Raw genomic sequence first — 17917 nt, 5'->3', positions numbered from 1 at the left:
CTACACCCTAGCTATGACTGTAACACTACATTCTGCGCTCTCTCCTTTCCTGCTCTGTGAACAGTCTGCTTTGTCTGTATAGTGTGCAAGAAACAATACTTTTCACTGTGTACTAATACATGTGACAATAAATCAAATTTTTAAAAATGAGGAAAGTTAGAAGAGTAATAGGTTGTTAGCAAGCGAAAGAAGGAAGATCTGTGATAGAGTGGAGGGCAGAGATTAAAGGTTTTGTGGTTCAGCAGCTGCAGTATGCAAAAAAGCTTTTGTCAATTGATCTCTCCTGCCCTGTACTCAATCAAAGCCCTTCCCTTTTGTTGTTCCCCTCACCCCAGAGGGTTAAGAATGCTCTATCAAAATCTTTGGTGTCAGGGAGTAAAGTGATATGGGGAGACTGAAGATCAGCCATGGTCTGGCTCAAGAGACAGTACGGTCTACCCTTATTTCTTATATCCTTAGTTTCCTATTAGGATCACTGCTCTTATTTCTAATTTGTTAATTCAAAGGATGGGAGGTGGTGTTGTAGTGGTAATGTCACAGGACTCGTAATCCAGAGGCCCAGCCTAATGCTCTGGGGACATCGGTTAAAATCCCACCATGGCAGCTGGTAGAATCTAAATACAAATAATAAATCTGGAATTGAAAGCTAGACTCGGTAGTGATGAGCATGAAACCTTGGTCGATTGTCGTAAAAATCCATCCAGTTCACCAATGTCCTTTAGGAAAGGAAATCTGCCATCCATATCTGGTCTGGCCTACATGTGACTCCAGACCCACATGTGGTTGACTTTCTGAAATGGTCTAGCAAGCCACTCAGTTGTATCAAACCACTACGCAAATTTTGATGAGGAATGAAAGCAGATGGCCCACCAAGCATCAGATTAGGCACTGGAAATGGCAACAGTACATACACCCAGTCCCATCCATCTGAGAAGTCTCCCTTACTAACATCTGGGGACTTGTGCCAAAATTGGGAGAACTATCCCACAGACTAGTCATGCAGCAGCCTGACATAGTCACACTCACCGAATCATACCTTACAGACAATCTCCCAGACACCACCATCAGGATCCCTTGGTATACACTGTCCCGCGACAGTATATGCACCGGAGCTGGCAACAGAGTGGTATACAATCAGGCGGGAGTTGCTCTGGACGTTCTCAACATTGACTCCAGAATCCTGCTGATTGCAACTGCTACCCTCAGCTGATGAATCAGTACTCTTCCTTGCTGAATGCCACTTGGAGGAAGCACTGAGGGTGGCAGGGACACAGAATGTACTCTGGGTGGGAGACTTCAATGTTCATCGCCAAGAGTGACTCGGTAGTACCACGATGGACTGAGCTGGCTGAGCTCTCAAGATATAGCTGCTAAACTGGTTCTGTGGCAGGAATGATGTGGAGATGCCGGTGTTGGACTGGGGTAAACACAGTAAGAAGTTTAACAACACCAGGTTAAAGTCCAACAGGTTTATTTGGTCGCAAAAGCCACACCTGCCGGCTCCAAGTGGAGAGGATCTCCAAGAAGATCGCGCATATCGATAGTTGTGGCTTTTGCTACCAAATAAACCTGTTGGACTTTAACCTGGTGCTGTTACACTTCCTACTCTGTGGCAGGAAGTCAAAGGACCAACAAAAGGGAAAGACCTACTTGATCTGGTCCTCACCAATCTACTTGTCACAAATGCACCTGCCCATGCCAGGGGCAACAAGGTGGCAGAGTGGATAGCAGTGTTGCCTCATAACTCCAGGGATCTGGGTTCGATTCCAGCCTCGCGTCACTGTTTGTGTGGAGTTTGCACATTCTCCCCGTGTCTGAGCGGGTTTCTTCCGGATGCTCCGGTTTCCTCCCACAGTCCAAAGATGTGCTGGTTAGGATGATTTGGCCATGCTAAATTACCCCTTAGTGTCAGGGAGATTAGCAGGGTAAATGTGTGGGGTTATGGGGATAGGGCCTGGGTGGGATTGTTGTCGGTGCAAGTTAGATGGGTCAAATGGCCTCCTTCTGTACTGTAGGGATTCTGTGATTCTAGGAGTGACCTCCGCACAAACCTTGTGGGGATGAAGTCCCGTCTTCACATTGCAAATGCCCTCCATAATGTTGTGAGGCACTACAACCATGCTAAATGGGATAGATTTCAAACAAATCTAGTGCTCAAAACTGGGCATCCATGAGGCACCCTGGACCACACGCAGCAACAGAATTGTATTAAACCACAATCTATAACCTCATTGCACAGCATATCACTCACTCTATCATTACCATCAAGCCGGGGGGACAAATTGGTTAATGAGGAGCGCAGGAGGGCATGCCAGGAACAACACCAGGCACACCTAAAAATGAGGCGCCAGCCTGATGTAGCCAGAACACAGGAATATTTGCAGGCCATGAGTGGAAGTGGAGAGTACACCATAATACAAATTCAAAAGGCCATTGACGCTAACTCTGTTTCTCTTCGCAGATGCTGCCTGACAGGAGTATCTCAACATTTTCTGTTTTTATTTCAGTACTCCATAATACTCCTTACTTGTGCATTCGAGGAGGTGGAAAGGATTTGGAATGTGATTATTAATGACTTTGTACAGAGTATCATTTCAGTGGTGAAGATGATGCAGAAGTTGGAAATTTAATCATCAGTGAGGGTGTAGAAATGGACTTCGAGACAAAAGAAAGACTGGTGAAATGGGTAGATATTTGGGTATTGCAATTTAGTGCAGCAAAGTGATCCATTTGGTAGAAAGAATGAAAGGCAATATGAACTAAATGGTCATATTAAAGAGAAAGAAAACAGAAATTTGTATGTGCACAAATCTCTGAAGGTGGCAGGACAAGCTGAGAAGAATGTAAAACGCACTAGGGATCATTGACATTTGTAATACAGGAGTACAAAAACCAAGTACTTGGGTTAAACCTGTATAAATCATTGGTTAGGCTCCAACTGATGCATTTTGTCCAGTTTTGGACACCACATTTTTGGAAGGATTTTAAGCATTGGAGAGGTTGCGGGAATCATTGTGCTGAGAATCTAAAGAAGTTGGGGGTGGTGATTTGTAGTGACTGTCCCTTTAAGGGCAGCACAGCAGAGTAAGAATTACATGCCTTGGGTGGGCCAATTGGGACTCAGAGTGGGTAATCACCACAGGGGGTGGAGTCCTCTTAGGCAAGAAACATGTAGGGAGCTAGGTGTAGTCATGGGGCTGCTGTTTTCTTATTGACAAATCCTTTTTGTATTCACAAATGAAGCCTTTGAAAGTGTATCTTTACACGGGTTGATTGAACTCTATAAAACAGAGAGGTGGTGAAGGGAAAATGTCATCAGGGCTTTCAAAATTATGAACTGGGAGCAGCACGGTGGCACAGTGGTTAGCATTGCTGCCTCACAGCGCCAGGGTCCCAGGTACAATTCCAGCCTCAGGTGACTGTCCATGTGCACATCTTTGGACTGTGGGAGGAAACCGGAGCATCCGGAAGAAACCCACTCAGACACGGGGAGAATATGCAAACTCCACACAAACAGTGACGCGAGGCAACACTGTACAATGGCGAACATACGTAAGTAAGGTAATTGGCAAAAGAAATGAGAGATGGGGAGATTTATTTCGCGAGTTGTCAAGAGCTGGGATGCTTTGCCTGAAATGGTGGTGGAAGCAGATTAATATTTGAAGGGAAGAATTTGCATGGCTATGAAGAAGGAGAGGGGAATGGGATTAGGGTTCTCATCAACCTCTTGGATTAGAAATGATTCTGTCTGGAATTCTCTGGCAGTTCACACTGGCGGGATTCTCTGCTTTTCCGGCGATGTGGGGTAGCTTCAGTGGGAATTCCCATTGATAGCTGCAGGACCAGGAGAATCTTCCGTCCGCAAATGGGGCGCTGCCTCCTGCTGCCAAGAAGAATGCTGATGGAAGGCCAGAGAACCCTGCCCTCTGTCCTTGTTTTTGGGCATAGACTTTAGCGTTGCAGAACTGAGACCTCATAAATGACTCAGCAGCTTACCCAAGTGAAGATGCCAATATCAAGTTATTGACCGCAGGAGTCAGCTGTAACATTTAAGGGCAGTAAGTTATAACATTGAGGGAATGGTTGTCAGGAGTGGAAGTTTAGAAATTACATTGGCCCACTCATAGATTGAGGAGCTCTCCCTGAAAAACTGGTCAATATTTGCAGCCAATATCTGTAAAACAGATCATCTAACCATTATCACATTGCTGTTTGTGGAACCTTGCTATGCGTAAATTGTCTGTTACGTTTCCCACAGCAACAGTGATTACACTTCAAAGGATTTAATTGGCTATGGAATGCTTGGAGATGACCCAAGGTCATGGAAAGACATTATATAAATGTAAATCTTTTTTTCAGACTCTTTGGGGGAATTTTCCCATCCCGTCCGCCATGGGAATCATTGCCCCCTAAGAAAGTTCCCTCTTTGGACTGGTTGTGTTCTGTGCTGGGGTTTTCTACCAACGGAACATAACATTTAATTTGTTCATTTAACAACATCAATGTAATCAAGGTGAATGTAAGATTTCACGCTCTGGGGCTCCTCCCCGCCCTGGGCCATGTATTGTACCATTCCAACACGACCTCTAACTAACTCCCCATGGTGACGAGCAGCTTATCTGACATTTTAGAATGACAGCTGCACTCGACATGTGTAGCAACTAATGACTTGTGGAAAATTGGAGATTTCATTTTGGTAAATCTGACTAAATATTTTCTCCTGGATGATTCAAAACGTGTCAGTAAACCCACTAAGAAAAAGCACTGACCTTCACATATGACGTGCTACTAATTAACATTTATTACATTTGGCATGCGAGTGCGCCTCGGTTGAGTACTTTGCAGGAGAAATGAGGCAACAGGTTTGCTGTAAAGGAACATTGCTATGGCCAGCTGTCTGGCAACTGTTGTATGAAAAACCTTGATGGCAGGATTTATGATACTTCATTAGCTTTTTATTTCACTGGGAATGAAGCACTCCATGGCAACCTCACAGCTATTGTGGTCTAAATAAAAAGGGAAGGGAAATTCACCTCTCTGACTCTAGTGATTGTAAATGCCAACATGTGTATTAAGTCAGCTTCACGTCATCAGGGCAAATGAGAGGAAAAGCCTTGCAAATACCAGTATGTAGGGGAACTTGATGATGGCACCTGTGTGCTAAAGCTCATTTTAGAGTTTACCAGCATTAACAATCATCCCTGTCAGGTATTCCCCTTTTATTCCAATGGTGATTGCATCACTTTGTGTTTACTGTGTCTGACATTTCACTGCAACAATGCAAATGAACAAACAATGCAAATACACAGTTTGATGGTACAGAGACCTTGCTGTATAAATCCAGTCATTGCTAATTGTCATGGAAAATGTTATGCATATTTATATTTCTTACCAAGCACTGGTAACCCTCTGATACCCCATCCAGATGGTCATTCCTCATGTTAAAGCCCAAATAGCAGTTTAACCACAATGCATGACAAAACCAAAATCCGAACTTTGCACTTTCCAGCGTGGAGTGACAAGATTGCAAACAAGAGCAATCCTGGCTTGCAAAGTTCCTCCCTGAAGCACAACCACTGCACTAGAAATCATAGAAATCATAGAAACGCTACAGTGCAGAAGGAGGCCATTCGGCCCATCGAGTCTGCACCGACCACAATCCCACCCAGGCCCTACCCCCACATATTTACCCGCTAATCCCTCTAACCTACGCATCTCAGGACTCTAAGGGGCAATTTTTAACCTGGCCAATCAACCTAACCCGCACATCTTTGGACAGTGGGAGGAAACCGGAGCACCCGGAGGAAACCCACGCAGACACGAGGAGAATGTGCAAACTCCACACAGACAGTGACCCGAGCCGGGAATCGAACCCGGGACCCTGGAGCTCCTCAAACTCTGTTAGCCTTAAGTCAGTATTAGCTTCTGCATCAGAGCTGTGGGTTCAAATCATGCTCCAGAGACTTGAGCAAAAAATCTAGGCTGACACTCCAGTATTGCAGGAGTGCTGCACTGCTGGAGGTTTCATCAGAGATACAAATAAAATATCTCATGGCAGCATTTCAAAGGGAGTTCTGTCTGTTTCTTGACCAATATTTATCACTCAAACAGCACCACTAAACATTTTTAAAGTCCTTGCATTTTCTACCTCCAGTTTTTGGGCTTAAGTTGCACTCAGCCTAAAGTTGGCACAGGATACCAATGTGCCCTTTCTCACTTTAAAGCATGCTTGTATTTCTATTGCCTTTTTCTCCCCCTTCTATCCTCCTATCGGGGCGGCACAGTGGTTAGCACTGCTGCCTCACAGCTCCAGGGACCTGGGTTCGATTCCCAGCTTGGGTCACTGTCTGTGCAGAGTCTGCACATTCTCCCTGTATCTGCGTGGGTTTCCTCCAGGTGCTCCGGTTTCCTCCCACAGTCCGAAAGACGTGCTGGTTAGGTGAATTGGCCATGCTAAGTTCTCCTTCCGTGTACCAGAACAGGCACCGGAGTGTGGTGACTAGGGGATTTTCACAGTAACCTCATTGCAGTATGAGTGTAAGCTTCCTTGTGACTAATAAATAAACTTTTTACTTTATTCTCTCTTATATTGAGGCATGGCAGCACTAACAATTATCATCACTAATGTTTTTGACACCATAAATCTTTTTCTTTTTGAGTATCAGGGCAATGAGGTGAAACATGATTGCAACACGATGTTCTATGACTGCAACATGATATTCTGCACCCTCTCCTTCCCTTCTTAATGAACAGTATGCTTTCTCTGTATAGCACGCAGGAAACAATACTTTTCACTGTTTACCAATACATGTGACAATCATAATCAAATCAAAATTGTTACAGAGATAAGCTACAGCATCAAAAAGTTCAATTTTTATAGTAAGTGTGATGTGGAGAATACCCTCAGGTTCTTCACAGATTAGCAGTGGAATGGGATGACAGATGAGTGTGATTAAATCAGGAATTTCTCTCTTTGTTCTGGATCTAAGAGAAAGTTTTAGACTGTGTATTCAATAGCTTTATCTCTGTGGGTGAGGGAGGGAGTGGGAACATGTCTACATGTCCAATCCTTGTGACTGTAGTGTGGAACATTTAATCCTTGGAGATAGAATAGCGGTTTGCAACTGATCAGTAAGGAAAGAGTCTGTTCTTAGATTCCATAATGATCTCAACTTTGCCCCTTTTGAAATCAGCGAAACCAAAAACCGCTGCCTCAGGTGAAGTCTTGCACGTTGCAATGTTGACAAGTCACCCGTCATTGGAAGAAAGCTCTCTCAAGTAAACCATTGGCTAGTAATGCAGTTGAAAGAAGTAAATATATGTCGTGTTAATGTTTCAAGTTTCCACCTCTTATCATTTCATGAAGGGTACTCAAAAAACAGTGTATTTTTCAAATATCATAGAATCATAGAAACCCTACAGTGCAGAAGGAGGCCATTCGGCCCATCGAGTCCGCACCGACCACAATCCCACCCAGGCCCTACCCCCACATATTTACCCACTAATCTACGCATCCCAGGATTCTAAGGGGCAATTTTTAACCTGGCCAATCAACCTAACCTGCACATCTTTGGATGTGGGAGGAAACCGGAGCACCCGGAGGAAACCCACACAGACACGAGGAGAATGTGCAAACTCCACACAGACAGTGACCCGAGCTGGGAATCGAACCCGGGACCCTGGAGCTGTGAAGCAGCAGTGCTAACCACTGTGCTATCCTTCATGTCGTACTTGGATTTTAGTCTTCAGGTATTTGTGGTCTTCCCTTTCTAATCCAAACTTTAGGGCTCTTGCATATAAAAGTGAAATGTAAAGGAGGAAAGTGCCTATTAAGATCAAATGTATCAAATCCTAGCAAGCATCCTGTTGTTCTGTTGCAGGCAGAGATTTTGACAGGCATTGAAGTTTGCAGCGTGGCGAGTGCTGGAAAGGCAGGATCCGCACTGCTGGAGAAAGGCTGCAGGTCTGTGATCATCACTCTGGGAGCAGAGGGCAGTGTGCTGATGTCGTTGGACAAGCGGACTCCTCACTACATTCCCACAAAAAAAGTAAAGGCAGTGGATACCACGGTATGCTTCGTGATTTAATAGCTTTGCCCCAGGGCTTAATTGAAAGAACAAAGCGCTGTGACTAACCATGCAAACCTCTGGCCAGAGGATGGAGACTATTTTGTGGTTAAACATGATATCACTCTTGCATTCCTTGACAATTCACAGTTCAAAGGCTTCAACTTTTATTGCAAACAAGAAGTTAGATGATATTTCAAATTACAAAAAACCTTTTGAGAATAATGCATAGCTGAGCAGTTTGCCTGGAGCTAAGGTACTGTAATAAAAGGGATGGAAGTTTACAACCTGTGCATATTTTAAATTGCTCAAAATTTTCAATGTCTCGATTGATTGCTTCTGTGGGACTGGTGAAATTTGCCTTCTCGATCTTTGACACCCAATGTTCCCCTTTACCTCACTTTCAAAGTATTTCTTGTGCGTACTGTTCCTTTTGGAGATTTAACATTACACCAATTCCAGGAGTTCCTGATTCAGCTGACACCAAACAGGTGAGGAATTTACCTTGATGTGTTGCAACTGGTTTAAACTGGAATATGCCCTTCAACGTACGCCAGTTGGATCTCCCAACAGGACTCAGATAGGCACAATTTGTTTGCTCTGACGAAGGGTCATCTAGACGCGAAACATTGGCTCTATTCTCTCTCCACAGATGCTGTCAGACCTGCTGAGATTTTCCAACACTTTCTGTTTTAGTTTCAGATTCCAGCATCCCCGTATTTTCCGTTTATATTGTGATAACAATTTGTTCGCTGTTAAGTTTCATGTAAGGTGAAGAAAACAATGCCTAGCCTGCCATGAGATGGGGAAGGCAGAGCTGAATTAAGCCAGGTTAACCGACAACAACAGAAAGCTTGATGGCAAAATACTCCAGGTGCTGGAATCTGAAAGAAAAAGAGAAAATGCGAGAGAAAGTCAGCAGGTCTGATAAGCATCTGTGGAGAGAGAACAGAGCCTACATTTTGAGTCTGGATCCAGATTAGAAATGTTGTCTCTGTTCTCTCTCCACAGATGTTGGCAGACCTGCTGAGCTTCTTCAGCATTTTCTGTTTTAGGACAGAAACCTTTCCTCTAAAGTTAAAGTTTATTTATTAGTGTCACAAGTAAGGCTTACATTAACACTGCAATGAAGTTACTGTGAAATTCCCCTAGTCGCCATAGTTCGGCGCCTATTCGGGTCAATGTACCTAACCAGCATGTCTTTCAGACTGTGGGAGGAAACCAGAGCACTCGGAGGAAACCCACACAGACACGAGGAGAATGTGCAAACTCCACACAGACAGTGACCCAAGCCAGGAATTGAACTTGGGTCCCTGGCGCTGTGATGCAGCAGTGCTAACCACTGTGCCACTGTTCCTGACCGACAAAGACAAACCAACACAAATCATTCAGGAGCAACATCATCCTCTTCAAGATTTTTCTTATAAACTTCTACCCTACTTTAAAAGTTAGAGAGGGCACAACTATCTCAGCTCGTTATTGGACAAACAAAGCAGGAGGATAATAAATCATCATTTGCATTTCATAGAATCATAGAATTCCTGTAGTGCAGAAGGAGGCCATTCAGCCCATTGAGCCTGCACGGACAACAATCCCATCCAGGCCCTATCCCCGTAACCCCACATATTTACCCTGCTAGTCCCCCTGACACCAAGGGATAATTTAGCATGGCTAATCAATCGAACCCGCACAGTGAAGAAAGTTATCTTCAATTGCAACGGGATCTTGATCAATTGGGCCAGTGGGCTGATGAATGGCAGATGGAGTTTAATTTAGACAAATGCGCGGTGATGCATTTTGGTAGATTGAACCAGGGCAGGACTGTGGGAGGAAACTGGAGCACCCGGAGGAAACCCATGTAGACACGGGGAGAACGTGCAAACTCCACATAGGCACTGACCCAAGCCGGGAATCAAACCCGGGTCCCTGGCGCTGTGAGGCAGCAGAGCTAACCATTGTGCCATCGTGCCGCCCCAAAGCAGGGTTGGAAACCCAGTCTGCGTCCCGAGCCGATGTCTCAACTGTGTCACTCTCTGTGCTATTTTTAAATTTAAATGTCCTAATTGGACTGGAGCTGAACCTGGTGCCCGATTAGTGATATTGAGCATCTCCCAAGAGGTGCCAGTGACAAAGGCAGGTAGCAGCCTTGTCAGGGCCTGCCACTGCTTGCCGGATAGGGCAGACAACTCCTCCAAAGACCAGGAGCTGAAACAATGAGGAAGGTAGCCATGGACATCACGTTAAGGTACAGTCCTTCACCTGGAACAAATTAGCTCATTAAAGTCCACTAACTTGCAGCAAGCAGCTTTTCCGTTCCCTCCCAGGCCAACCCTTGGAAAATCTCAGGATGCTGAGATCAGCTCCGAGACTGTTTTCTGATATATTCCACAATGCATCCACATGAGTGTAATGCTTATCCAGCCCCTTTCCTATAAGAACAGGAGTCCAAAGAAGTCAAGCGTCAAGCTTAGGAGCCAGTGATTGGTGATGATGTGTAGTCTGCCTTCCTCTCAGTTGGTAAACTTTACCAATTCAGCTTTGCCGTTTAAATTGCTGCCTTTGTATAAACCATTATGGGTCATCATTGCCACCACAGTTTTGCAGAGCACAATGCAAAGTTTAAATACAGCAAGTTCTATAAAAGGCATCTCCAGACCTCAGTCAGCCTCTGAAGATGAAAAGTGAATTCAAATTTCAGGTGTGGCGGGGCAGGGGGTGGGGGGGGAGCATGTGAATGGAGTTCTTGGCATTTTATACAATGATGTGTTTTATTTGAAAGAAATGGCCCTGTTAAATACAACGAAACATTTTCCCCAGGTGCTTTACACAATACAAGGTGCTTTTACTGCATCTAGTCCCGTAGGCTGTACGTCATTAACATGATACAACATGATGATTGCATTAGCATTTAATTAATCTTTGGCCACTTTTTCAATACAGTATTATGTAAGGGTAATCAAAATCAAAGCCTGTTAACTGCTTACTGGAGTGTTCTTGCAAGTTATTTCAGGTCTTCCATTAAACTAAAGTACACAATGTAAGACAGTTAATCCATCTCCTGTCATCCACCAGAGCAAGTCCCTCAGCAAGTTATCTAACACTAAGGGTGACATGACAGATCCTCAAACATCTGTTCTTAACCCTGCAAATCTTTTGGGTCAACACAATAATTATAACTTCAGTTCTGATGTTATGTGATAACTATACAGTAATGATGGGGTAATTTTGATACTGTATTACAATTGCCTGCATTACAACCTTAGTGTTGTAGCTTCAAGTTGTTATGCTTCCCTGACAACTGGGCTCGGCTGCACAAACTGAGTCTATAGTTAAAATAAAGAGCCTGTGCGCGTACATCCAGCAATCTCATTGCAAACTGGTTACATCATGTCGTCTTAAGTTCTGCAATGTATTACTAGATATAGGCCTGAGCCACACACAGGGCCAGAAAATACCTGGCGTGGACCCTGGTTGGAGCTAAGTCGGCTGATCACACTTGAATCAGCAGCAGCTTAGCAACGAGTGACCTTGGCTCCACTAGACAAGGGAGGGACAAAATCAGCCAAGGCTTCCTATTCCTGATTTCTGTCTGCTCACCACAGAACATGTGTATGCGTGTTGGGGTGAGAGAACAGGTTTGGGCTTGGTTGAAAAGTCAAGAAAGGACGGGAGAACATTGTTAAAAATTGTCGAGTTGAGATATTGTTGAGATCAAAAGCAACATCATACCAGACTCCCTAATCCTGCAAATGAAATGGAAAAGCACACATTTAACTTTATTAAAATTGTAATGTGTAAGGCAGTTTGTAATGCAGCATCATTAATTTTTGATAGTATTTGTTCAAAAGATTGCAATCCTGCCCTGAATGGCCAATTGCATAAAACCCCAACTTCTGTGTTGAGTGCAGTCTCAATAGATTCTGTACGTTACAATGTATTTTTTTCCTCCAAATTACCATGCATTACAGAGGAATATGGGATGGGTATAGAGGGATATGGGCTAAACGCGGGCAATTGGGACTAGCTTAGTGGTTAAAAAAAAAGGGGCGGCAAGTTGGGCCGAAGGGCCTGTTTCCATGCTGTAAACCTCTATGACTCATGCTCCCAAAAAGGAGCCCAGTTGCCTTCAACAAGTCTGGTGCACCAGATATAATTGGAGTCGAGCAGGCATAACTCATTGTTGGAGTCATTGCCCCAGTTTCTGCCCCAACCTCACTCCAGTTAATCGCCACCACGATGCACGTGGTCGTTGATCCTGCAGAAGGGTTCTCTGAGAGAGATGGCGCAATAAGAAGGCCATTTTATGTGCTGATGCTAAAGATTAGTATTACTTTGGCAATATATCTTTTTCTTTAGTGCTTTGAAGATTCAGGCGGTTCTTTTGCTGTTAGTTCCATCCCGCTCTGCTCAAAGTATCGCATTCAGGAAATGGCTAAATCAGAGACTTCTGAAGTGGGCATCGCAGAAGGTGCTTCAATATGTGTTTCTAGCACTACCAGGATCTCCAAACCATGCACGGCATGCTTAAACTCTTCTGACTATTCATGCCTCAGAAAGCTGGGCTTCTGCTACAATCTGTTGGGGAAATATTGCAACGGATGCTTAAAGACCAGCGACTCACTTCCAGTTTCACTTCCACCAAGAGAACAGCACTGTCTGTGCAAGTCAAAGTCACTACAGCCCTGGATTTCTTTGCGACTGGATTCTTGCAGACAGCACCAGGGGGATCTTTGTCACATTAGCTCGACAACTGTTCACAGCTGCATCGTGAATGCTGTATTTTGGGGTGCTGCTGAGCAATTCAGATCCTTTGTAATGGAAACAGACAGGAAGAGAATTGACCAGTGCTTGTAGGGTTCATCACAAGTGCAATTAGAGAATTCATGTGCCACTAAATTGTCTATACAATTATACCTCACCCTCCCTGCCAAATTTTATGAATAGAAAATACTTTTTAATCCTAATAATTGCCACACCTATTAACTAATCCTGCACTTTGATGCCAGGTACCAGGAAGGTGCATGGTGTGTGTATCATGTCACCATCCACCTTGCCTGCGCTGATGACTTTTAACCATATATTTGGACAGTTGATTGGTGATCAGGACAGTTCTTTGCAGTCATGGATGACAACTCTAGTCAGTCTTGTATAGACAAGAGGGAGTAACAGATGCAGTGTGATCTGTGGCACTACATGAAGTATCACAGAAATGAAAAAAATCTTTAGTAGTGGTTTGGACATGGAACTTGCTACTACAGGAAACGGTTAAGACAAACAGCTTGGATATTTTCAACAGAAAGTTGGATGAGTGCATGATAGAAATGGGAATAGAGAGATAAGCTGGAAGACTGTGATAAAGTCGGTAGAATAGGTGGAGACTTGTGTGGAGTATAAGCACCAGTACAGACTAAGTTGGGCAATTCTGTGCATATACTGAAATAATGTCTGGAGTTTAAAAAAAATTTTTTAAAACTTTTTCTTGGTCTCTTTCATCTTTCCTTTAATCTCATCTGCATTTCCAAATCTTTATTTCATTTTCTGTATTTCAGTTAAATCTAATATACGCTTCCTGGTTTGGATTTTGCGTGTCTCAGTGAGATTGGTTGAAGAGCCTCACTGTTACTTGTCCTGCTCACAAGTGCCACAGGCCTCTATTAGAGGGCGCAGTGCTGGAAAAGATATCCGGTCAGGGAAAATCTCTGCTGCAAAGCCTGTGGAAATTTAGCAGCTGTCAATGAACTGAACAGCGCACACCATTCCTTCACTACTGACTGAAAGATCCAAGCCAATATATTCAGCTGAGGTTCCATCTGCGCTCCGAGGGGTGTAAAAGATCCCGTGACACTATTTTGAAGATGAGAAAGGGATTTCTTCCCTATTTATTCCTCAATCAACATCATTGAAACATATTAACTGATCATTCATTCATTGCCTAATGTCGAAATGTGCAGCATGAAAGGTGACTGCCATCTATCCCGACATTACAGCAGTGACTACACTTGAAGAAAGGACTTCATTGGCTGTAAAATGCTTTGGGATGGTGCGAGGTCATGGAAGGCACTAAATCAATGCATGTTCTTTCTTCTAGTCTCCAGAATATCCAACAGTATATACTTCTCGAAAATGAAGTCACATCTGGTGAAGTCAATGATGAAGCGATCGACAGGCAGGAAGGAGTCCGTGATCCACACATTTTAAAAGTTGAAGCACTTGCAATGATACCTCTGAATTTTCCTTGTTGCATGAAGCCTCTTTAGATTACTCCGTTGTTCCTTTAATTTTTCTTGCGGGAACATACACTCTTGTTATCTGAAAGGGGACACTTTGTTTTGAAGTTTTTAAATGTTTTCTTGGATGTTATTTCCTGTCCCTAATTGCCTTTGAGAAGGAGATGGTGAGCTGCTTATTGAACCACTGCAATCCATGTGGTACAGGTTGACCCACAGTTCTGCCAAGGTGGCACCGGAGCGAGGCGATTTCTTGCAAGCTGTGCCCAGCATACCTTCTTATTCTGTCTTTTACTCTCGTTCTATGCTTTTAAAACTGTACTCTAACTCTTATCAGCTTAACATCATTAAAGAGTTTATCTTTCTTTGCATCCTAGCTATGACTGTAACACTATACTCTGCACCCTCCCCTTTCCTTCTCCCCTACATACTCTATGAATAAGACCATAAGATATAGGAGCAGAATTAAGCCACTCGGCCCATCGAGTCTGCTCCGCCATTCAATCATGGCTGATATTTTTCTCATCCCCATTCTCCTGCCTTCTTCCCGTAATCCCTGATCCCCTTATTAATCAAGAACCTATCTATCTCTGTCTTAAAGACACTGAATGACCTGGCCTCCACAGCCCTCTGTGGCAATGAATTCCACAGATTCACCACCCTCTGGCTGAAGAAATTCCATCTCATCTCAGTTTTAAAGGAGCGTCCCTTCACTCTGAGGTTGTGCCCTCGAGTTCTAGTCTCTCCCACTAGTGGATAAATCCTCTCCACATCCACTCTGTCTAGGCCTCTCAGTATTCAGTAAGTTTCAATTAGATCCCCCCTCACCCTTCTAAACTCCATCGAGTACAGATCCAGACTCCACAACTGCTCCTCATATGACAAACCTGTCGTTCCTTATGAACCTCCTCTGGACCCCCTCCAAAGCCAGCACATCCTTCTTTGTGTATGGGGCCCAAAACTGCTCACCATGTTCCAAACGGGATCTGGCCAGAGCCTTATACAGCCTCAGCAGTACATCGCTGCTCTTATATTCTAGCTCTCTAGAAATAAATGATACGCATTGGTGGCACAAGGTTAGCACTGCTGCCTCACAGTGCCAGGGACCCATGTTGGATTCCAACCTTTGGTTTCTAAAGTTTATTTATTAGTGTCGCAAGTAGGCTTACATTAACACTGCAATAAAGTTGCTGTGAAAATCCCCTAGTTGCCACACACCGACGCCTGTTCACGTATAATGGGGGAGAATTTAGCATGGCCACTGCACCTAACCACCCGGAGGAAACCCACGCAGACACGGGGAGAACGTGCAGACTCTGCACAGACAGTGACCCAAGCCAGGTATTGAACCTGGATCCTTGGTGCCGTGAGGCAGCAGTGCTAACCATTGTGCCACTGTGCCGGGTGACAGTCTGTGTGGAGTTTGCACGTTTTCCCTGTGTCTGTGTGGGTTTCCTCCGGGTGCTCCGGCTTCCTCCCAAAGTCCAAAGATGTGCAGGTTAGGTGGATTAGCCATGGTAAATGTGCGGGGTTACATTGAAAGGGCAAAGGGGAGGGCCTGGGTGGGATGTTCTTTTGGAAAGTTGGTGCGGACACGATGGGCTAGGTGGCCTCTTTCTGCACTGTAGGGATCCTTCTTGCACAAGTCAAATATCATGCTGCAAGTGGTGACGAATCACAGCAGTGAGGCTGTGGGTGAGGCAACAGATGATCCCAGCTTTCTCCTATGATGGTAGAGCACAGGAGAACTTATTTTACTGCACGCAATGACATTGCCTTTTTAAAAAAAAAATAGCAGCTGGGTGCATTTGCAATTCTTTGAGATAGCATGTAAAGATAGGACTACCAATGCATAGCATGTCTCAGCTTTTACCAACCTTCAGTTGCCACCCTACCTGTAACCTTTCCCACAAACCGGCATGTCTGTCAGTGTATGATTTGTATCATCTCCTCATCAGGATTTTCAACTCTCCTGTTTCTCCCTGGCGGTATTTCTGTAGGGAAACCTTTTTTTGTTAGGGAAAGAGAAAAGCCAAGTGAGTGACGTAGGCATGTTCCCCTAATTGAGTGGAAATATCCCAGGACAGAGATGTGGAACTGTATTGCTCCTGAAAATGAAGTGGCCTTGAAGACTAGCAATAGTCCATGCACCAAGGAATGTGATTTGGCAGAGTGACTTTGAGTAAAGCTTTGCCGTGGTTTCTCTCAGCAGAAGCGAGTTCCTCTGAATCATACAGTGCAGGAGAGGCCCTTTGGCCCATCAAGTCTGTACCAACATGCGAGAAACACTAGAACTCCTGCCTAATCCCATCCGGTTAAAGTCCAACAGGTTTATTTGGTAGCAAAAGCCACACAAGCTTTCGGAGCTCTAAGCCCCTTCTTCAGGTGAGTGGGAATTCTGTTCACAAACAGAGCTTATAAAGACACAGACTCAATTTACATGAATAATGGTTGGAATGCGAATACTTACAACTAATCAAGTCTTTCAGAAACAAAACAATGTGAGTGGAGAGAGCATCAAGACAGGCTAAAAAGATGTGTATTGTCTCCAGACAAGACAGCCAGTGAAACTCTGCAGGTCCACGCAACTGTGGGAGTTACAAATAGTGTGACATGAACCCAATATCCCGGTTGAGGCCGTCCTCGTGTGTGCGGAACTTGGCTATCAGTTTCTGCTCAGCGACTCTGCTGGGTGCATTTGCAAGAGTCGCTGAGCAGAAACTGATAGCCAAGTTCCGCACACACGAGGACGGCCTCAACCGGGATATTGGGTTCATGTCACACTATTTGTAACTCCCACAGTTGCGTGGACCTGCAGAGTTTCACTGGCTGTCTTGTCTGGAGACAATACACATCTTTTTAGCCTGTCTTGATGCTCTCTCCACTCACATTGTTTTGTTTCTGAAAGACTTGATTAGTTGTAAGTATTCGCATTCCAACCATTATTCATGTAAATTGAGTCTGTGTCTTTATAAGCTCTGTTTGTGAACAGAATTCCCACTCACCTGAAGAAGGGGCTTAGAGCTCCGAAAGCTTGTGTGGCTTTTGCTACCAAATAAACCTGTTGGACTTTAACCTGGTGTTGTTAAACTTCTTACTGTGTTTACCCCAGTCCAACGCCGGCATCTCCACATCATAATCCCATCCACCAGCACTTGGCCCATAGCTTTGACTGTTATGACATGCCAAGTGCTCATCCAGGTACTTTATAAAGGATGTGAAGCAACCCGCCCCCACCACCCTCCCAGGCAGCACATTGCAGACAATCACACCCTCTGGCTACAAAGGTTTTTCCTCTCATCCCTCCTAAACCTCCGACCCTCATCTTGAACCTATGTCCCCTTGTGACTGACCCTTCAACTAAGGGGAACAGCTGCTCCCTATCCACTCTGTCCACTCCCCTCATAATCTTGTACACCTCGATCAGGTCTCCTCTCAGTCTTCCCTGCTCCAATCAAAGCAACCCAAGCCTATCCAACCTCTCTTCATAACTTAAATGTTCCATCCCAGGCAGCATCCTGGTAAATCTCCTTTGTACCCCCTCCAGTGCAATCACATCCTTCCTATAATGTGGCGACCAGAACTACGCACAGTACTCTAGCTCTGACAGCTAGATACTGATTG

General features: G+C 44.5%; 1 protein-coding gene across 6 annotated transcripts in view; it reads left to right on the top strand.

The window, feature by feature from the left end:
- Nucleotides 1-17917, top strand: part of rbks (ribokinase) — a 154535-nt gene that overhangs the window by 109390 nt on the left and 27228 nt on the right. For 5 of the 6 annotated variants that reach the window (XM_078212258.1, XM_078212256.1, XM_078212257.1 and 2 more), the window contains one exon: nt 7881-8069. The exons of the other annotated variant lie outside the window; for it this stretch is intronic. In XM_078212258.1, the coding sequence (XP_078068384.1) occupies nt 7881-8069 (189 nt within the window). The remainder of the gene's footprint in view (nt 1-7880; nt 8070-17917) is intronic. 6 annotated transcript variants of the gene reach the window in all.

The sequence above is a fragment of the Mustelus asterias genome, chromosome 5, assembly GCF_964213995.1.
Source record: "Mustelus asterias chromosome 5, sMusAst1.hap1.1, whole genome shotgun sequence".
NCBI lineage: Eukaryota > Metazoa > Chordata > Chondrichthyes > Carcharhiniformes > Triakidae > Mustelus > Mustelus asterias.
The sequence above is the reverse complement of the archived record's forward strand: the minus strand, read 5'-3'. Positions and strand labels throughout refer to the sequence as shown.